The following is a 22849-nucleotide window of genomic DNA, read 5'->3' as shown; positions in this document are numbered from 1 at the left end:
TCAGTCCTCCAGTATAATGGATTGGTGAATGTAGAAGCCTATAAATGGGTACCAGTTACTAAGGAAAACCAACATGTTCAGCCCCTCCCTTGATAGATCGAAAGAGGAAGGGTAAGGGATATTGGCTTCAAAAGTCGTTAGTGAATACACAGTGATTTCACATCTGATCCAACTAGACTGGCACAGATACATAGAATCTGCTGGATCATACTATCCTGGGTGAGATCCAGTTTCAACTCTACGACAACTTTCTGTGGAATTTCTTGCGACTTAACTCTTCTCTAGCCCTTATTTCCTCATATAAAAAATGAGAGAACTGGATTGTTTTTAGACTTCTTTCTATGGTTCTTCAGTTGCGTTATATTTACTTAAAAAACATCTTGTGGTGAAACGTCTAGGTAAAAATGAAAGTAACTTGTTAAAATGATATCACATGTAAAATTGGAAGAAATAGACTAGTATACTGAAGGATATTGTATTGGATGAGGTCTCCAGGGAAAATCTCACTTTCTGTGAGGCCTGGACCTTCCAAATGGTATCTCTTTGATCATCAAATTGTCCCCTATATTAGTTGAAGCCTGTAAGCCTTAAATAATAATGAGAGGCTACACTTTGCTTCTGACCACTAGTAGTTTGAATTTAGCTGCACGTATTTAATGTTTTAATTTTAAGTGTATGATTGACTTTTAGTGATACAGTTGGAACAGACTGGAGGTTTCCTTGTGCATGGGCCTGCTGCCCAGCCTGTGATTCCTCACCATTCCTGGTGAGCCATGACTGTACCCAATAAGCCCCTTAAAAAGAGCACTCTCCATTGCTCTCCCCAACACAGACCTCCTCCTCCTTCTCTCTCTCACTTAGAGTAATAGGACATGCATTCTAGTCCATATTCTTGCCATTAGACATGTTGGAAATGACAGGAAGGTTGTCCTTGAACACTTGGACAGTTGCTAAATGTGGGATTTGTTTTAAATTAATGTTCTCTGGTCTCTTCTTCTGCCACCATCCATCCGTCTATAACCCCAGTGGTCTTTATCCTAGACATAACAATTGTTTGCCCTGTGGTGTCCTCCCTAACTCAGCTCCTCCTCTTTCTCAACTGCCTCTGTAATCCTCTCACCTCCCCATACAAAGTTAGGGTATATTTTTGCCCACCTCTTGCCTAGTGTTGTCAAACTTTTAACAACAGGTTTAAAGAACTTAGTGTCTGGTACAAAGTAGTACGTTCGGTAAATGTTAGCTGTTTTTAATCCTTGGCCACTTTTTATTAGGTGAATCATATGACCTTGCTGTGTTTCTATGTAAAAAAAAAAAACTCATGTTGGACATTTCATATGGTTCAACTTTATAGATATACAGAGTGATGGGTCTTAAGCAGAATGCAAATTAGAATTATCTAGGCAGCTTTTTGCAAAGCATACATACACTGTCCCCATCCTAGACCAGTGAGTCAGGATCTTCATGCGTGAGTTTGGATAAATGCATTTTCAAAAAGCTCCACAGATGAGTCTAGTTCATACTCCTGCTTAAAAACACCTGTGAGAGAATCTTCCCTTCAGGTCATTTTTCTTTTAGTGTACAAGCACTTTTATACAGACCGGTATGTTTTTTTATGTAGTCAGTTGTCTGGTCATGAACTGCAACTTTAGTTTTATGACTTAACAAGTTACTATCATTTTTAACTTTAAGATATGATCAAATCTCAAATTAAGATTTATCAGTAGTCCATCTTGGGAAGGAAAATCTAGGTGCTGCAAGATGTTTTCATGTTTTTCAGGAAATTTCCAAGTCTTTCTTTTCCCTAGTTTGTAATTTCACATTATCTTTCACATAACTTAAACTTAGGATTTTGCACTTTTCGAATACATGTTTGCCTTTTTATGAAAAAGAGAATTAACAGTGCTAAGCAGGCCACGGTTCACTGTTAACCTACCTTGACTCACTTGACTCACAATGCAGTTTACCTACATGGGTCATAATTGTAACGTAGCCAAGCCAAAGTGGAGGGAGTTTCTTTGAACAGTTGCTGTCTCCCTTCAGTGACAGTAATTTGTGTGTTGTGCTCTTATTATTAACCAATGTTTTGAAATCTGTGGGTAAGTGGGCTCTAGAGAAGCCCAAACTTCTGAGCAAAATTTTTCTCTTAATTCATTGGCAACTGTAAAGAAGAATATTAAAACTCAAAAAAGAGAATTCTGAATTTTTTTCTACCTCCCACTATCATGTTCTCTCTAATGCGTGTTCCTTCAAAATGAAATGTGCTTGCTTTAGTGGCGTATATCCTTTTTTAAAATGCAGGGTGTAGTGGGGCTCCTGTACAAAAATGACTCTCAAATATGTGAAGTATTTCGTTAGAAATACATATACACACTAACAATGGACAGCCGTGGGTGTTTAACTCAGAAAAATTGTTATCGGGGAGACATATTGAATTTTATCTAATGCCTTTTTCTTTTCTCTTGTGTTGATTATAATGGCTTTTCTCATTGGGCCGATTCATGTGATGATGTTATATTATAGCATTCTTAATATTAAGGTATTATTGTATTTCTGGGATAAAACACATTTTTTATTAAGAGATAAAATTCAGGGCCGGCCCTGTAGCTTGGTGGTTAAGTGCGCGCGCTGCGATGCTGGTGGCCCGGGTTCGGATCCCGGGTGCGCATCGAGGCACCGCTTCTCCGTCCATCCTGGGGCTGAGTCCCACGTGCAGCAGCTGGAGGGATGTGCAGCTATGACATACAACTATCTGCTGGGGCTTTGGGGGGAAAAAATAAAATAAATAAAATCTTTAAAAAAAAAAAAGATAAAATTCAGGTGTTTGTATTTTATGAAATTTCTATTTTAATAAATGAAATTGTATATGGCTTTTTTTGGTATGATTATTGCTATTTTGGTACCACTGACTTTTATTACCCAAATAAAGTGATTTGGGTAGCTTTTCTGTGCTACCCATGAGAATTATCTTTTTTTTTTTTTTTTTTTTTTGTGAGGAGATCAGCCCTGAGCTAACATCCGCCAATCCTCCTCTTTTTTTGCTGAGGAAGACGGCCCTGGGCTAACATCGGTGCCTATCTTCCTCCACTTTATATGGGACGCCGCCACAGCATGGCTTACCAAGCAGTACTTCGGTGCGCGCCCGGGATCCGAACCAGCGAACCCCGGGCCGCCGCAGCGGAGCGCGCGCACCCAACCGCTTGCGCCACCGGGCCGGCCCCATGAGAATTATCTTTTTATGTTTAAAAGAAATTGCCTCGGGGCTGGCCCCGTGGCATAGTGGTGAAGTGCGCGCGCTCCGCTGCTGGCGGCCCGGGTTTGGATACCGGGCGCGCACCGACACACTGCTTGTCAGGCCATGCTGTGGAGGCGTCCCACATAAAGTGGAGGAAGACGGGCAGAGATGTTAGCTCAGGGCCAGTCTTCCTCAGCAAAAAGAGGAGGATTGGCATGGATGTTAGCTTAGGGCTGATCTTCCTCAAAAAAATAAAAAGAAAAGAAATTGCCTCTAAAACTGTCTGGGACTCAAGCCTTATAGAAAGGTCATTCTTACCAGTTTCTTTCATAGTGAGAGTAAAGTTTAGGTGGTAAACGCTTGGGATCTGGAGTTTTCTGAATCCTGGCTCCACACCAGCAGTGATCTGGGGCATTTTTTAAAAGCTCTGTATGGCTCAATTTTCTCACTCGTAAAATGTGGATAGTAGTTATAATGTCTTTTGAGAGTTTTGTGAGATAATCAATTACTAGTTGAGAAAGTGTCTGACAGAGTAAACACTAAATGAAAATATTATTTATTTTCTTCCAATATTGTTGTCCTACCTCCAAGTATTATAATTTCCTTGATCTCCCTTTTTGTCTTTTTTCTTGCTTTCCTTGGGATTTCTCTTCCAGTTTCTTGAAGCATATGATTGGTTGAATGCTTTGTATAAGATAGTTCTGGAAGAATACAAAAATTCAAAAATACTCACACTGGCTGATAGGACCACACAAGTGACTTTTCCTCTCTTCAAAACAAAAATTCAAAAATACTAACGCTGGGGGCTGGCCCGGTGGCGCAAGCGGTTAAGTGCGCGCGCTCCGCTGCGGCGGCCCGGGGTTCGCTGGTTCGGATCCCGGCGCGCACCGACGCACTGCTTGGTAAGCCATGCTGTGGCGGCGTCCCATATAAAGTGGAGGAAGATAGGCACAGATGTTAGCCCAGGGCCGTCTTCCTCAGCAAAAAAAGAGGAGGATTGGCGGATGTTAGCTCAGGGCTGATCTCCTCACAAAAAAAAAAATACTAACGCTGGCTGATAGGACCACACAAATGACTTTTCCTCTCTTCCCTTTATTCTCCAAGTTATATGTGGTAAGCGCATGTTAATTTTATAATCATGAAAGTTGTGAAGGAAAGAAGGAGCTCAAGTCCCGTGCATGCATGTGTGCCAGTGTGTGTGTGTATGTGTAGGGAGGGGGGGTGATTAACACTAACGAAAAGATTAGGAGTACTCAGCAGCATTCAAGATAGCCCTTGGAAATGAGCCTATGATGAGCAGATTTGCAGTGGAGAATTTAATTAATAATACTCAAGTTGTCATTAAAGATAAGTTCAGATAATATATTTCTTATATTTATTGTGTCAGAGGAAGTTTTTAATTAAAAAGTGATATTTCCTGTACATTTGCTGTGCCATACTATGCAGTAAGCATTTTATAGTACATACCAAGAGGTTAACTTGCCTGGATGGATGTGTGGTGCCATGCATAGCAAGTCAGAATTTCAAAGGTTACTAGTTTATATTTTCTTTCTTTCTGTTTTTTGAGCAGTTCCCTCTTGTTCCTTAAAAAGAATTGTCTATTTACCCATGATTCCACAAAGTAGAAACTGAGCATGTAGTCTGTAAAAGAGCTGTAGTAAAGCTTAGTTGGCAAAGGGAATTTTTCTTTGTTGTTGTAGAGTTAATTTTTAGCTTTAAATTCCTGGTTTGTAAAAATAGTTTCAGTACTTAATTTGCAGGGCCATGACTGATCAATATGTGCACTTATAAATTTTGAGCTTTAGCTAACCTGTCCCGATACTGTAAAGAAAACATTAAGAAAAAAATCATTTCAACCCTTCTGTGTAGCAATGAACACTTTTGGCTTTCCTTTCTCTTCTCTCCCACTTGAGCCTTGCTCTCCCTCCTTTTTCTGCCAGATATTGCTTGTTCTTAACTTTTTTCTTTATTTATGATTCTTTGGTCACCCATATCAGGAAACTGATTTATTCTTAAAACTGGTACTGAGGGGGCCAGCCCGGTGGCGCAAGTGGTTAAGTGCGTGTGCTCCACTGCAGCGGCCCGGGGTTCCCTGGTTTGGAACCCCGGGCATGCACCGATGCACCCCTTGTCAAGCCATGTGGTGACATCCCATATAAAGTGGAGGAAGATGGGCACGGATGTTATCTCAGGGCCAGTCTTTCTCAGCAAAAAGAGGAGGATTGGCAGATGTTAGCACAGGGCCAATCTTCCTCAAAAAAAAAAAAAAAACTGGTACTAAATAATTATATTCTTTAAAACTCAGGCTAATTTTAATTCAGTGTCTTTAATTGAGATTTTCATAGTTTCTAAATTTGAAATATTTTGGGATTCCAAATCAAGTCAGCTCAGGATTTTAACTTATTTACAGTGAAAGCCAATAGACTAAATTCATGTGTCCTACTCCTCTATAGCCCTAACTCCCTGTGAAATGACAGAGGAAAGAAAATTTACAGACAGAAATTTGTAAATCCATAACAGCACTAAGAGTGGGAACAGATGGAGTGACCATCAGCAAAGCGGAGACTTTGCAGGTTCCAGAAGACAGAAAACAGATGGCGTTCATGGATGAACTAAGGTGGAGGAAGCCTGAACCCAGCATACCCATGAGGGAAGCTGCAAGTGGAGACTTCAAGCTGGAGTCAGTAGGAACAGAGAGCAGAAGAGATAATAGGATGTGGTACTAATTAAAGGAGGGTATATTAAGAGCTAACTGGATGTCCTACCCATACACCCAACCCATACAAAGATTGCAGCAACATTGGTTCCCATGCTAATTTTGGAAATCTACTTCCAAAAAAATTTCTTTTTAAACTCTTAGCCTGAGGAGGACTGGGAGTTCTAATGAAAGAGTGGCCCAGGGTAAACACTCCTTGTTTCGAGATTTGAAGAAAGATCCAACCTGTCAACCTGTTTTTTGCCCCTAAACCCTCACATAAAGCATGTCCATTCAAGTTCTTTGGCTGTTACCTCTCCTGAAGTGTTATGGGAAGCAGGTGTACCCGGCAACAGGGGAAACCTGCTACAGTGGACTGGAGAAGTAAGAGGAAAGAAAGCCTAGCCAATGGTGACATGAAATTATATAAAATATAATATAAGATACTATTGCCAGATTAATAAAGGTTATGAATTAACAATTCACAAAATAAATTAATACGTGGAAATAATGTTCATCCTCTTCATGTAATCAAAGATGTAATTAGAAATAACGAGATCTTTTCCCCAATATATAATTAGCAGATTTGTAACAAGAACACCCATTGCTAACAGGAATGTTGTGAACAATTGTATAGCACTTTTGAAAATCAGTTGGGGCCGGCCCCGTGTCTTAGTGGTTAAGTGCGTGCGCTCCGCTGCTGGCAGCCCGGGTTCGGATCCTGGGCGCTCAGCGACGCACCGCTTCTCCGGCCATGCTGGGGCCGCGTCCCACATGCAGCAACTAGAAGGATGTGCAGCTATGACATACAACTATCTACTGGGGCTTTGGGGGGAAAAAATAAATAAATAAAATCTTTAAAAAAAAATCATATTAAAAAAAAAACTCGGTTGGACAGTATGCCTAATAAGCCTTAAGCCGTCCATTCATTCATTTCCCTTTCTTAGAACCTACCTCATGGAAAGCATTTTAAATGTAGAAATAGATGGTCATCCATTATAATATTGAAGAATTCTAAATAGCTATAATGTCTTATGGTATTTGATAAGTAAACTGCTGTACATCTATAGGAAGATATGTTAGATAGCCATTAAAAATTGCAGCTATGAAGTCAACAAAACAGCATAGAAAAGCAAGTGTGACTTAAGTGGAAAGGGATGCGGAAGGCAAACTTGAGTATTACAAGTTAATAACCCTCTCCCCCCACATCTCTGTACTTCACTGTAAGATCCTTGGGCATCCTGACTTGCTCATCTGTGTACCCACTCACCACTCCCTCCCAATGCCTAGCAGGGTATCTGACTCTTCGTAAATGTATGTTGACTTAGAAAATGGGCATAGGAAAAAGAAAGAAAGGCAATCCAAAAAGCAAACCCAAAGATCAGAGAAGCCACTGTACATAGAAAGAGCTAACTTACTAATGAAACACATTGAAAAGTGAGACTTAACAGATGTCTTCGTGTAAACTGGAGACTATACTTAGATTCCTTTAAATTATTTTATTTGCTAATGACTGTTTCCTTTTAAACTTTTTGTCAATATTTCTTCTAATATGTGGTTTGATATGTCTTACTCAGTTAACCAAATGCCCTGTCCATTTTAAGTTGGATCACTCAGGCATGGTTAATTCTTTTTTTTTTTTTTTTTTGTGAGGAAGATCAGCCCTGAGCTAACATCCATGCCAATCCTCCTCTTTTTGCTGAGGAAGACTGGCCCTGAGCTAACATCTGTGCCAATCTTCCTCCATTTTACGTGGGACACTGCCACAGGATGGCCTGACAAGCGGTGCATCGGTGCGCGCCCAGGATCCGAACCCAGGCCGCCAGCAGCAGAGTGTGCGCACTTAACCACTATGCCACAGGGCCGACCCCTCAATTATTTTTTCTGTTTGTATTTTTTAAATTAGCAAAGCGACATAGACAGTATCAAGTTCATAAATATATCAATAAAAGAAACTCAAGCTGACAGTATATATACACTTAATTTATAGCTCATATGCAGTAGAACCTAAAGCAGATATAAATTATATAAACTATACTTTTTTATTAGACCTATTAAGCATCCAGGCTTTGAATATTATTTCTTTATCCAATTTGGTAGCTGATAAGTTGAGTGAATAACATTTTATGTATTCAATTTTCAGATAGGTAGTACATTCACATGGTTCAAAATTCAAAAGATTACTATCCACTATGTGTCTTTCCAGAGTTAGCATAGGACTACAGAAGCAAAACATATATTCTTTATAATTAATAATTATTAAATGTTTTCCTAAACTACATAATCTTATTTTAAAAGCACACTTAGGAGTTCGAAGACAAATGTTTAAAATAACTGTGAATAGTAGTTGATGGTCTTTTACTCTTCCACCCTTCAATTCCACTGCTGAGTATTTCTCAGCATTGCTGAAATCAAGTCAGAGAGTGGTGGCAAAACCACTGCTTCTACTTAGGCTGTACTTAGATTCTTCTAAGATATTTTGATCTATTAAAAGATCAATATTGATTTCCATCATTTCCTTGCACCAGCTCTTTTCACCACCACCCCCATAACAAAGGCTACTTATTCTGCTTTTCCTTACCCATACTCAAGCCAGAAAGTTGGGTAGTTTGGCTTGAATTTTCCTTTTCCTTCACCCCTCCCATCTAATCTATGCTCAAATTTGGCTGACTCTTTGCCCTTAATATCTCTTGAGTCCATCCACACTTGCTTCCTAGTCCAAAGTCAAGTCCATGTTACCCTGTAGCCTTCCAGCTGTTCTCCCTACCTCTGAGTCGTAGTCTCCCATATAAAAACTCCTGGTGGTTCTCCATTGCTCTAAGGATAAAAATCTAAATTGCTGGTGTATAAAGTTCTGTTTCTGGCCCTTTTTACTTATAGCGTCATCTCTCAGACCAAGTTCACCTGGTCTGCTGATACTTTGTGTCTCAAGTCTCAGCTCAGCCCTCACTTCTTCTTGTGGTCTAGAAATTTTTGTTAGTTTTAACTGTGATGAGGGCCTTATACCTCTGTGCTGCTGGCAATAATTTTACACTGACTGGGGGCTGAATATATGCTGCATATAAAGGTAGGATCTTCTAAAAAGATGCCTGAATGTTTACATTACCATACTTAGTATGTGTATTAGACATTTTATATATGCTGTTTTATTCATCTTAACCTTAGTTTTACAAACAAGCTAAGACGGAAGGAGATAAAGCAGTTTGAGCCATCATGATTTTAAGAGTCTATGCTTTGGTGTCAGATAACATGTCTGGCAAGTCATATAAATAAATTTTATTACACAGACAAGGCAAAATATTGTCATCTTTAATCAGTTTTCAGCTACTATACCCTTAAAACAGATTACTTTCCTTAGTTCAGTCTTTGTTATAATTTTGTGTTCTCCTTATTCAATGCAGTTTGGGTAATTGGAAAATATTAAGTTGTTACATTTCAGAAGTCAAACAATGCCTCAGGGACTTCCTGACTTTCAATGTTGCTCTTGTAGAGCTGGATTGCATACTTTAAAATGGAGGAAGACCTAAGAGTTTAGAGTGTCAGTTACTACTAATGTTATGTTTCACTTGGACTTCCTTCTGTCTTCTCTTTTTAATAATTAATGGCTAAGTAATAAGGTTTTGTTTATAAATATTCAAAGTACAGTAGCTTCTTTGTCACTTAACATTTAGCAAAGATTTATTGGGACCCCAAAAGCATGAACTGTAAAGCAAAAATTGATAAAATGGACTTCATCAAAATTAAAAGCTTCTGTTCTCCAAAAACATGTTAAGAAAATGAAAAGATAAGCCAAATACATCTCTGGTAAAGGATTTGATTCCAGAATAAATAAAGAACTTCTATAACTCGCTAAAAAACAGCCCAGTTTAAAAAAATGGGCAAAAAATTTGAACACCAAAGACGTAGATGGCAAATAACCACATGAAAAGATGCTCAACATGATTAGTCATTAGGAAAACACACATTAAAACACAATGAAACACCACTACAAAGCCACTAGATTGCTTAAAATTACAAGACTGATAGTACCAGGATGTGGAGCAACTGAAAATCTCATACATTGTTAGTGGAAATGCAGAAAGGTACAGCCACTTTGGAAAACATTTAAACACATACTTGCCATACAATTGAGCAATCCCACTCATGGGTATTTACCCAAGAGAAATGAAAACAAGTATACAAACACCTGTACACGAGTATTTATAGCTTCTTTATTCATAAGATTTTAAAAATGGAAAAACCCAAATAAATGTGAATGGATAAACAAATTGTGCTACTTCCAGACAATGGAATACTATCCAACAGTAAAAAAGATGCATGCACTACTGATACGTGTAGCAATATGAGTGTATCTCAAAAGCCTTAGTTAAGTGAAAGAAACCAGGCATAAATAAACTACGTACATTATGATGCGTTTATATAACATTCTGGAAAAGGCAAAACAATAGGAATTAAAATCAGATCAGTGGCTGCCAGGGGAGGGGGTGATGGAAGGAGATTGACTGCAAAGGGGTAAGAGGAAACCTTTTGGGGTGATGGAAATTGTTCTATATATTGATTGTGAGGGTGGTTACATGACTCTGTACGTTTATCATAACTCATTAAAAGGATGATTTTATTGTATATAAATTAACCTTCCTTTAAAGAAAAAGTTAAAGCCAATTTTCAACATCAGAAATTATTGTCATGAATTTAAGGGTAAAGAAAACTCTAAGAGATAGGTCAGATGACCACTAAGTCAGGTCCTTTGTCTTTTGACTCCATGGTTTTTTTTTTATCGTAGAGAAAGTTTTATATATTAAAGATTTATAATCTGGGCCAGCCCCGATTGCCTAGTGGTTAAGTTCAGTGTGCTCTGCTTCAGCAGCCCAGGTTTGGTTCCCGGCTGTGGACCTACACCACTCATCTGTCAGTGGCCATGCTGTGGTGGCGGCTCACATACAAAAAGAGGAAGATTGGCAGTGGATGTTAGCTCAGGGCAAATCTTCCTCAGGAAAAAAAAAAAAATTGATCTTTATTATTAGGGTTTTGTGCCTTTACCAGTATACAATCTTATTGTCCCAAGAACAGGATCTATCTTCATTTATTTGAGTCACCCTTTATGTTACCTAAGTATCATTATTAAATTGTCTTCATGTATATCTTATACAGTTTGTGTTAATTTTATTCTTAGTTATTTGCTCTTTGTGAGTACTGTTGTAAATTGTCTTTTCTTCCATTATATATTCCAACTGGTTATTTGAAAAGAAATTTATTTTTTATATAATATATTGATTATATAACCATTTACCTTTGAAATCTCTTGTTTATAGCAATTTTCAGTTGATTCCTTTGGCCGAAGTATGCAATCATGTTATCAGTTAATGATGATCATGTGCCTCCTTATTTCTCTTTCTGATGTCATCAGACACTACTTCCAGAACATACAAGAGTGATGATAGTGGGCATTTTTTTTTTTTTTTAAAGATTTTATTTATTTTTATTTTTTCCCCCCAAAGCCCCAGTAGATAGTTGTATGTCATAGCTGCACATCCTTCTAGTTGCTGTATTTGGGACGCGGCCTCAGCATGGCCGGAGAAGCAGTGCATCAGTGCGCACCTGGGATCCAAACCCCGGGCCACCAGCATCGGAGCGCGCACTTAACCGCCAAGCCACGGGGCCGACCCGATAGTGGGCATTCTTATCTTATTCCTGACATTAATGGAAATGCTTTTATTTTACCCTTAACCATGATGATATTTTTATAGTTTTGGTTTTAAGATAGCCAGTTTCTGTATTAAGTGAACACAAATAAACTTCTACTTTATTAAGGGTTTGTATAAGAAGTGGACTTCAGATTTTATCAAATATTCCAGATCCTGTAGAGATAATCATATGATTTTTTCTCATCTATTAATATGGAATTATATTGACTTCCTAAAATATAAAGCTATTCTTGCATATCTGGTTGAATCTCTCCTGGTCATTTTGGTTTATTCTTTTATGGTGCTGGATTCTATCTGGTAACATTTTCCATTTAGAATTTCTGCACCATATTCACATGATAAGTAAGTCGATCTACTTTTCCTTTAGTCTCTCTTTGTTAGGACTTTGCATCAATGTTAGACTAGCTCTCTAAAAAGAATTAGGAAGCTTTCTCTATGCTCTGGAACATAAAATAGTATTGATAATACCTATTCTTTATATAGTTGGAAAAATACACCAGTGATGTTATCTGTGCCTGGTAATAAACCTAAATAGTTTTAAATCTCTTTCAAAATAAAATTGTGTATCTTGTTTTCTTGGTCAAGTGTATTCTAACTCTTCTAAAATTGTTCATTTTATACTAAATTCATGGGTTTTTAAATTGAGCAGATATTCTTAACACAGATAGGGAGTGTCGTGTGTGCGTTGCTTATGTGAAATACTTTCCATTTTTCAAGTGAGTCACTAATTTGGTCTCTGCCTACTTGTGATTAGTAACTGTTTGTTCTGACTTGATAGGAACTGAACTTTAGTGACCGTAAGCCTTTAATGCGCTATTCAGATTGGAGAGGAGGGAAATGCTTCATTTCGTCTCTTTAACAAGAATCTCTGAGTAAGAACTTTTACCAGCTAATATTTTTGTTAGACTAAAGCCTAATAATAAGCATCTTTATTATGAAAGTCTAAAGAAGATAAAAATGAACACTGGAAATATAAAAATCATTGTTTTTTTAGTTTTGGTGGGCAGGAAGTGTTTGATATCTTACTTAGGAGAGTATTCCTTCTTAAGTATTGGAGAACTAGATTGGTTGGTTGTTAGAAAATTTATTAAAGTTTAAAATAGAGAGCTTATTTAGAATTTGGGTTGGAGATTTGTGTTCTGAAGCACCTTGACCCACTTCCTGTGTTTGGTAAGGCTGAATAATGGCCCAACAAGATACTCATGTCCTAATCCCCAGACTCTGTGAATGTTACCTTCTATGGCAAAAGAGACTTTGCAGGTGTGATTAAGTTAAGGATCTTGAGTTGGGAAGATTATTCTGGATTATCCTGGTGGGCCTTAAATGTACTCACAAATATCCTCATAAGAGAGAGGAAGAGGAAGGTTGGACTATAGTAGAGAAGGCAGTAGACCAAAGAAGCAGAGATTGTAGTGATGCAGCCAGAGGCCAAGCAAAGCTAGTCTCTAGAAGTAGAAGAGGCAAGGAACAGATTCTCCCCCAGAGCCCCCAGAAGGAACCTGCCCTACTGACCCCTTGATTTTAGCCCCTTAAGACTCATTTTGGACTTTCGGCAACCAGAACTGTAAAATGATAAATTTGTGTTGTTTTAAGCGACTAGAAATTTGTGGTAATTTGTTACAGCAGCAACAAGAAACTAACACAAGTATGGGTAACCATTAACTAAACGTTTAGGGACCTAGCAGGGACCTAGGCCTGTGGTAGCAGCTCCATATCCCCAGCACCTAGAACAGTGCCTTATATAACAAGGTAGGCCTGCAATATGTTTGCTGATGGAGGGAGAGAAAAAAGAGGAAGGAAAGGAGGGAGGGAGGAAAAATCAGGTAGTTCATAATTTAAATGAACATTGTGAGCATAGTGTAGGTGTCTAGTCTCTGGATGAAGCAGAGAAAAACAGTAAGGTTGAAAACTTGAAGCCTACCCATAACCATATAGATTCTATAGTATTATTCAAGGACATCGCTTTAAAAAATTGAACAGTAAAAGGTGGAAAATAATTGAGGAACCAGATAAAACAAACAATTTGAAATTCAAGGATCCCTATCTCGTTACTTGAAGGGGGAAAACACAAATGTATGCACACACACAGAGAAATCATATTTTAAATAAAATTCAGGTTCAGGCCTCTAATTCCTAGTTTGTATGAAGTGCCAAGAAAGTAGTTAATTGCACTTTTGCCAAGTGAATGCAAGAAATAAACAGGCTTATGTTATTGGTTTATTTTTATGACTAATTTTAATTTTATTTATTTATTTTTTTTGCTGAGGAAGATTCGCCCTGGGCTAACATCTGTGCCAGTGTTCCTTTGTTTTGTATGTGGGTCACCGCCACAGCATGACCACCGATGAGTAGTGTAGGTCTGTGCCTGGGAACTGAATCCAGGCCGCCAAAACGGAGCGCACCAAACTTAACCACTAGGCCACAGGGCTGGCCCCTTAATTTTATTTTAAAACAAGTTATGTATATGTTCACATGATACAAAAATCAAAATGCACAAAATAGTATATAGCAGAAAGCACTATCCCACTTCTGTCCGCCAGTGACTTCGTTTCCATCCTCACAGTCAAACCCGTGTTACCATTTTTTTTATATCCTTCCAGATACATAAACAAGTAAATTCCTAAGTAATCCTTTTTTTCTCATCTTTTTATGCAGTTTGAAGTATGCAGATACATTTGTTCTGTATCTTATTTTTTTGGCTTTAACAACATGTTTGAGCTCCCTCCAAATCAATGGGTAAAGAGCCTCCTTTTCTCATGGTTACGTATTATTCTGTGTGCTCAGATTACACTTCCACTGCAATGAATGAATTGTGTCTATTTCTCTACACAGGGATTCACAAACTTTTTCTGTAAGGACCTAAAGTAAACATTTTAGACTTGTGAGCCACATACATTTATTCTGTTGCATATTCTTCTTGGTTTTGTTTACAACCCTTCAGAGGCGTAGAACCATTCTTAGCTCAGAGGCCATACAAAAAGCAGACCAAGGGGGCTATAGTTTGCTGACCCTTGCAAACATACTGTTATCAATCTGATATTGATGGCGCCCCAATATAATGTTATTTGTATTTCTCTTATCAGCAAGGTTGAGCATATTAGAACCATTTGTATTTCCTTTTCTGTGAAAAGTCACATTTTTTGCCATTTTCTTATGGTTGTTAATCTTGTTTATAAACTTTTTATATAGGGAAATTATCTCTTATCTTTGACAAGAATTGGAAATATTTTCCTCCGTTTTTTTTTCTTTTTTTTTTCCTTTTGTGAGGAAGATTAGCCCTGAGCTAACATCTGTTGCCAGTCCTCTGTTTTTTGCTGAGGAAGACTGGCCGTGGGCTAACATCCATGCCCATCTTCCTCTACTTTATATGGGACGCCGCCACAGCATGGCTTAACAAGCGGTGCATTGGTGCACGCCCAGGAGCTGAACCCGGGAACCTCTGACCGCCGAAGTGGAGCGCGCACACTTAACTGCTACGCCACCGGCCGGCCCCTATTTTCCCCAGTTTTATCCTTATCTTTTTACTTTGCTTGTAGAAGATTTTGTCCTGTAGAAATTTTTTGGAGTAGTAAAATTTATCAAAGTTATTTTATGGCTTGAGTTTTATGTAATACTTTATGCCTTTTTTTTTTTTAAAGATTTTATTTATTTATTTGTTTTCCCCCCCAAAGCCCCAGTAGATAGTTGTATGTCACAGCTGCACATCCCTCCAGTCGCTGTATGCGGGACGCGGCCCCAGCATGGCCGGAGAAGTGGTGCGTCGGTGCGCGCCCGGGATCCAAACCCGGGCCGCCAGCAGCGGAGCGCGCGCACCTAACCCAAGCCACGGGGCCGGCCTTATGCCTTTTTTATTCTAAGATTATAAAACAACTTTTTTGAGTGTTTTTTTTTCCTGGTACTTTGTGATTTCATTTTGTCAGTTAAATCTTTGATCCCCTTAAAATTTATATGGGCGTGAGGAAAATGGAGCCAACTTTATTTTTTCCCAGATAGCTCACCAGTTGTCTCAATACCATTTATTGAATTATCGTCCATGCTCCTCCCTCATTTGAAATGCCGCGTTTATTACACACTAAACTGTAGTGTGTATTTGGATCTGTTTCTGTCCTGGATGTTCCTGGATGTCCTGTATGTTCTGTATATTCTGTCCCATTGATCTATCTAGACAGGCTTGCTTTTGAATTCCAACTCCCTCACTAAATTGCTGAGTGGTCATACTTCACTGAGGAAATATAGATTCAATTAAATAAAGAAATAGCCAAATCTGTCTGCAACCTGTTCCTATACCCCTCTTCTTTGCTTTACTTCACCTTAAGACATATCCCTGCTCCTCTGTGCCCCGGTCTCAACTCCTCAGGTCTACTCCTAGAGGCAGCCTCTCTTATTCATCATTAATTTCTGCCTCTTTTAGATGATTATCATATAAACATCCCTTCATAATAACTAAAAAGCAACCAAACAAAAAATCTTGTCCATCTATGGCCCGTTTCTCCATTCATCGTCAGAGTAAAAGTCCATTTCTGTACCTCCTATTTTCTCCTTAACCTACCCCATTCAAGCTATGGTTCCTACCTCATTGGTGAAATGACTCTTCCCAAGGTCACTAGCAACCTCTATCTTGCCAAATCGTGTAATCAATTCTCTGTTACTCTCTCATCATATCTCATCTCAGTCTTTCAGCAGGATCTGACAGTTAACTAGCTTCTGTGACTGTATGATCACTGGATTTCCTCCTAAGTGGCCACTCCTCCTCCTTCAACCAACTGTTGAGTTGTCTCAGAGATCTGTCCTCTGCTGCCTTCTTTATCCATCTCCATCTTATCCCCAAGTGAGCTCATTCAGTTTTGTGATTTTAAATACATATGTAAACTGACATTCCAATTTTTGTCTCCATCTCTACCCTCACCCCTGAACTCCAGACTAGAACATCCAATTTCCTATTCAGCAACTCCAATTAATTACCTAACACACAAGCAGTACTTAGGAGTCCTTTCCCAGACCTGTTCCTTCCTTGCCTTTCTCTGTCTTAGGTAGTGGTACTACCACGCATTCAGATATTTTTAGAAGTTACTCTTGTTTTTTCCCATCCAGTCAATCAACAAGTCCTGTCAACTGTTTCTCCAGAAGTATCCCAAATAGCATATAGTTGGTTAGGAAAGCCAGGCTGCCTCAGTTTGAGTCCTGGCTCAGCCTTGAGCAAGTCAATTTCTGTGACCCAGATTTCTCATTGTTTAAATGAAGTTAAAATAATACATACCTCATAGATTGTTCACACATGAAATGTGGTTCTCACCTAAGTTAACATGTATAGGTGCTCAGTGAGTGCTCAGTAAAGGTTTGTGGTTGTCCCAGGTATAGATGGTATTAGTAGTTACACGAGTACTACTACACAGGGTATAGTGAGGGAACTGGTATTATTACCGTGTGTGCTGCTGCTCTGTAGCCCAAGCCTCTGTCCTCTCTTGCAGAGACTATAGAATAGACTCCTTGCTCTCAACCATTGCACTTCTAACTATCCATTCTCCACACGCCAGCCAGGGTAATCTTTTTAAAACATAAATGAAATTATGTGACTACTGTGCTTAAAAACTCTCCAGAGGCTTCCCATTACAATTATATTAAAATTCAGACACCTTTCCATGGCCTTCAATACTTTTTGTGATTTGGCCTCGTCTACCTCTCAGTCTCACCTTCTGTACGCTCCCTGTTCCTCGCTAGGCTCCACCCACTCTGGCTTTCTTCTGGTCCCCAGAATGTACCAAATCTCTCCCATCCTGATTAGGTCTTTGTACTTGTTATTCCCTGGGTCTCGAATGCTCTTTCCTCAGAGCAGTCTGATTCCTTCGTAAAATTCAGGTCTTGGCTCAAATGCTACCTCTTCAAAGGAGTCATCCTCAATCATCCTGCTTAGAGTAGCCCCTCCCCCCTCTTTATCTCAGTGCCCCCTTATTTTCTTCATTGCCATTAGCACTAACAGAATTTTCTTATTTATGTATGTGTGTGACTTAAGTTCCAACATCTAGACTAGGAATTGGGAGCTAAGTTGTGGAATGCCAAGTTTTTAAAATGGGGGCAGAGGAGTATCTCCTTGGTGGGAGCTTCTTTTCCTGGATAGCCTCTTCTGAGTGTGGAACGTACAGCCCATATTATTAGGGAATGTTTGCAGTTAGGAAAAATATCTTTGGGACTCTCTGCCTTTTCTCTTTCTAAGTCACAGACTATAATTTAAGTTGTTCTGGAAGGAAAAGTATTTTAACCCAGTTGGTGTAACTGCTAAATGTTTTGCTTTAAAAACACACACACACAGCTCTTAGAGTATTAATTGATATGGTAACACCCCAAGTTCATGTGGTACTTACTGTTTTAAAAATAAAAGAGTAGTTAACATAGCCGTGAAATGATTACAGCTGCCAGCAAGTATGGATCATAATAGTGAAAAAGAAATCATTTCCTGATTTGTTTATGAACGCCAGCAACAGCATGCTCCATAAATTTGCTTAGACTTGGTATCTTTCAGACTTTTAGTTACTTATCTGAAGTATACTATTAGTTTTCACTGTTGCAGAGCAGTGATAGTCGTTCAGAATCTAATGATCATGTCCTTGGTACCCAGGAAAAGGACTCAATCCTTGATTGTTGAGTTGAATTGAACTTCTAGCCTCCAAGTGTGGATCCTTTACCATATGCTTCACAGTTGAAGCTGCTGCTGCTAAAACGTTTATGACATAATATAAGAAGAAGAGGGTCGGAAATTGCATGTGTAGTCTGACCTCACTTATGCTCCATATTGATTGAAAGCAGTCTCAAAGGAACTAGAAGATGTTCATGCTATTAAATAGATAGCAAGAGTATTGGTTTTAATTTTCTAAAGACTTTTCTATATTGGGCAGATAGGCATATGGGCATGATTTCTGGGTGCAGCCTGAGCAGCACCCAGCTCTTGGGTGGCCTGTACAGCCAGTGTGTGAGGCACAGACCCGCAGCAGACTGTCCTTGCCCAGACTTGTGATGGATAATAATAATAGTGATAGCAGTAGCTACTTTATACCAGTACAGTCTAAAGCACTCCCCAAGGTTAAGTCAGACTGTGAACATTTGTTTATTTGTTCATTGAACACATACATACTGAGTGGCTGATTTTGCCAAGCCCTGTTAGTGACATTACCGTAAAGTAAACCACATAGACATGGCCCTTGCACTCGAGTTGCTTCTGGTATATTAGGGGGGAAGAAGACCCATATTAAACAACTAACGCTCTCAAGCAATTTCAACTTGTGATAATGGTTATGAAGACAAGTATCAGATGCTGTGTGAGAGCACAGAGCAGGGGAGAGCCTTAATTTAGGTTGAGAGTTTCAGGTAAGGCTGACACCCAAAAACTGAGAGGAGTTAGCCAGATAGAAGAAGAATTTGCCAAATGGAGGAAACTGCATGGCAAAGACCAAGAGGCAGAGAAGAGCTTATGCAGCACTGAAGGACAGCAGTCTGGGTCTGATGCAGCAGAGCTGGGAGAGATTGGCACAAGATAGAGAGGTAGGCAGGATGGGGTGTATCCTGTAAGCTGCAACTTGGGAGAGCCTTACTGTGACCAAAACAAGTCAAAGAGATGCTGAGAAGGAAGGGTACAACCCCTTCGAACCTCTAATAACACAAAACCTCCTTGCTTGGGCCTCCACACAGACTCAGTGTTTGTTGTGACCTCACCGCCTCTTTTTCTAAGGCCTGGTACCATGGCCAAAGGTTACTGGTGCCATTAGTGTACATCACCAGTACAGCTTCCGGAGGACCCTGGTCTTTCCACACCAAGCACATAAATGTAATAAACAAATGCGTGTTCTGAGAAAAGTGAGGGCACACTAGCTCCAGGTGTTTAAGTTAGAGTGGCCATCTGCCCCAAGATACACAGATATTCCAATAATGTGATATCTGGAAGTTGGGGTATACAGTATTGGATTCTATTTATAATCCTCCCAGGTTGTTGGGATGAGGTTTCTTCCTTTGTAAACTGGCAGTAAGTAAACCTTTTAATTGGTAGTCTTTTTTTGGTCAGTGTTTCTTACTGGAATTAGAGGAAACATCTCTTTAATTATTGCCAATATGAGTGAATATGAAAACAAAGTGATGGTTTAGCCTGTTTTCATAATCTGTATGATTATATTCTAATACAGCTAATACTCCATTATTGTCAGCATGTGGTTGCACTGTGAAATTTTCACTGTTGGTCACAGCTCATTACTGAAAAGTAACCATTATAAGAGAATGTCCTCAAGCTCTCAAACTTCCAGTTATAAAATAAATGTTATGGGAATGTAATGTACAGCATAAGAAATGTAGTCAATAACATTGTAATAACTTTGTATGGTAACAGACGATCACCAGACTTAGCGTGGTGATCATTTCATAATGTATGTAAATATCAAATCACTATGATGCACACCTGAAACTACGGGGATATTCTATGTCAATTATACTTCAATTAAAAAAAGAGCAAGAGAGAGAAAGAGAAATGCCCTTGAGTCATATACTTGTTTTATTGCCATGATGTTCTCTGATAAGTGGTTCTTCCCCTAAATGAGCATTCTTCATTTGCCATCTGTTTAAAGTCACCACAGAATAAAAACTAGTATCTTGAAGCCTAAGGACATTGTATCTGTTTCCTACACTGGAATTCAGAAGAAGAATGTACTGAGCATTACTTATTTTTTCATTCTTCTTAGATTCTTCTTAATCCTTTGGTGAAAACTCTGTGACACGAGATGGCCGCAAATAAGCCCAAGGGTCAGAATTCTTTAGCCTTACACAAAGTCATCATGGTGGGAAGTGGTGGTGTGGGCAAGTCGGCTCTGACTCTGCAGTTCATGTATGATGAGGTAAGTGCTGATTTTGGATATGGATATCCATTTTGATAATGGATATCGAAGTTTGGGCTTTCTTTCAGAGAGTATTTCCCTGGCTTAGTTTTGGTACTATTTTGGATGGATTCCTTGAAAGCTAATAATCTTTTTTTTTTTCCGTTTTTAAATTCAGAGCCAACATTTGTAAACAATTCAATTTAACAAGTAAGAATTCAAGGTTCTTAAAAACCTTATGCTTTAAAAAACAAAGCAAGACTGGAAACAGTACCTATTTTTGAGCAATCTAACTTTAGGTTTTTTATTTTTAGTGCTTTAGAGGAGATTCCCACCTTAAATTGGTGGCTGTATTACCTAATTGAGACTTGAGGTTATGTATGTCCTTTAATAACTTCAGTGAAAAAGTCAGTTATTTATTGTATACTTGGCATGTCACTACAATCACCATTAAATAAGTAAAAGCTGTATCTCTAAATATAATTACTAGACAGGTTGCAGATTTGTGCACATGTACTTACATCAGACTTGACCGCCCCAGAGTTAAGGTCTCAGGCTATATATAGCAATATGTTCTTTCCCTAGAGGACTGTTATCAAGTCTAAATGATTTAAGAGTTGGTAATTCAATTTAAGCATTTATCCTCAATTCTTCTTCCTCCCAATAGAAGCAAGGTTTTATGGTTACTCTTTCTTACTTAATCCTCAATAACAATCCTGCATGGTAGGTGGTGGTATCCTCATTTTACAGATAAGAAAACAGAACCTTGGAAAGGTTACCCAACCTGCCCAAGAATAGTGATCTCTGATGAGTAACCAAGTGTTAAACCTGGTCTCTGACAAAAAAGTCCTGCAGACCACTCTGTATCTCTTTCTGTTGCCTGCTCATCAGCATTTCTTTCACACACACAAAACTCTTAAATCCGTCAGTTGTCCTATTTCTTAGTGACTTGATAAAAAATTTGGAGAGAGGGGAGATGAAATGGTACTTTAAATGATATTACTAATTTATCTATTCAGTTCTATTTTCCATACTCATTTCCATATTCATTTTAATAGCTAGTCTTCTTTCAAACTAATCCTTAAATCACTCCCCTTCTTTTTTTTTTTTTTTTTTTGTGAGGAAGACCAGCCCTGAGCTAACATCCGATGCCAATCCTCCTCTTTTTTGCTGAGGAGGATTGGCTCTGGGCTAACATCTGTGCCCATCTTCCTCTACTTTATATGGGACGCCGCCACAGCATGGCTTAACAAGCGGTGCATTGGTGAGCGCCCGGGATCCGAACCGGCAAACCTCGGGCCGCTGCAGCGGAGCACGTGCACTTAACCGCTTGTGCCACCGGGCCGGCCCCTCACTCCCCTTCTTGACAATAAGGAAGTCAAAAGTAAGAATATTTACATGCCTGACATTTGAGGAGTTGTTAAGCTTTCATTTAATATTCATAGATATTTAATATTCATAATATTATATGATATTTACCTGATGTATCTGAATATTTATTCATTATATATCAAATATTCATAAATATTTAATATTTGTAAAATATTAGCGTGTAACTATCATAGAATGTTCTATAGCTTTTATAGTTACAAATACACCATGTTCATTTTTTTTAATAGTTATTTACTGGGTGTCTACCATGTACTAAGCACTATTCTGGGCTTTGAAGATACAGTGATGAGTAGAATAGTCAAGGTCCCAGCTCCTAAGGGTTAAATTCTAGTAGGGAGATATAGACATTGAGCAAATAAATAAGAAAACATCAGGTAATGAAAATATTTATGGAAACTAATAAAAAACCCACAACAGTATGTGTGTATACATACATACATGTTAACAATGATACACTGATCAAAAATATCAAGGTGAGATTTATGGTGTTGAAGATAGAAGTGGGAATGTAAAGTTGTTTAATAGCACTATTAAAAAACATCAGAAGTTTGGGGAGAAATCTCAAAGTTCAAGATTTAACATTCTACAGAATAGTATAAGCCACTTTATCGACTTGGTTCATTTTGGAGAAAGGAACGTTTTAACAGCATTTTCGATGTTTACCTAAATGGTGACTTACTTTCAAGGTGTTTCCATAGTTCTGACATGAAAATTTATGCTTAGAGTCACGTAGAAAGGAGTGCTTGTACATGCGATAAAATGTATGTGTAATAGTTTTTGCAGGTATAGTGTTTTAAGGAAGAAAAAAAGGCACAGTTTTCAAGCCATAAACAATCTAGAGCTAATAGTTCAACCTTCACTTTTTGCAAATCAGGAAGCCGCTAAATTATCCAAAATGAAAATTTAAATTAATGTAGTTTTTACCATTGGGGAAAAGCAAATGAAGAATAGTACAGGGGACCTCTCTATACGATTT

General features: G+C 38.6%; 1 protein-coding gene across 1 annotated transcript in view; it reads left to right on the top strand.

Annotated features, from left to right (window-relative positions):
* RALA (RAS like proto-oncogene A) overlaps window positions 1–22849 on the top strand; it is an 82627-nt gene that overhangs the window by 42453 nt on the left and 17325 nt on the right. Inside the window, exon 2 of the mRNA XM_058570647.1 lies at window positions 20350–20502. Coding sequence (XP_058426630.1) covers window positions 20389–20502 — 114 coding nt within the window. The 5' untranslated portion in view covers window positions 20350–20388. The remainder of the gene's footprint in view (window positions 1–20349; window positions 20503–22849) is intronic.

This window comes from Diceros bicornis, chromosome 3 (genome assembly GCF_020826845.1).
Source record: "Diceros bicornis minor isolate mBicDic1 chromosome 3, mDicBic1.mat.cur, whole genome shotgun sequence".
NCBI classification, from domain to species: Eukaryota; Metazoa; Chordata; class Mammalia; order Perissodactyla; family Rhinocerotidae; genus Diceros; species Diceros bicornis.
This window is presented reverse-complemented; position numbering and strand designations above follow the sequence as displayed.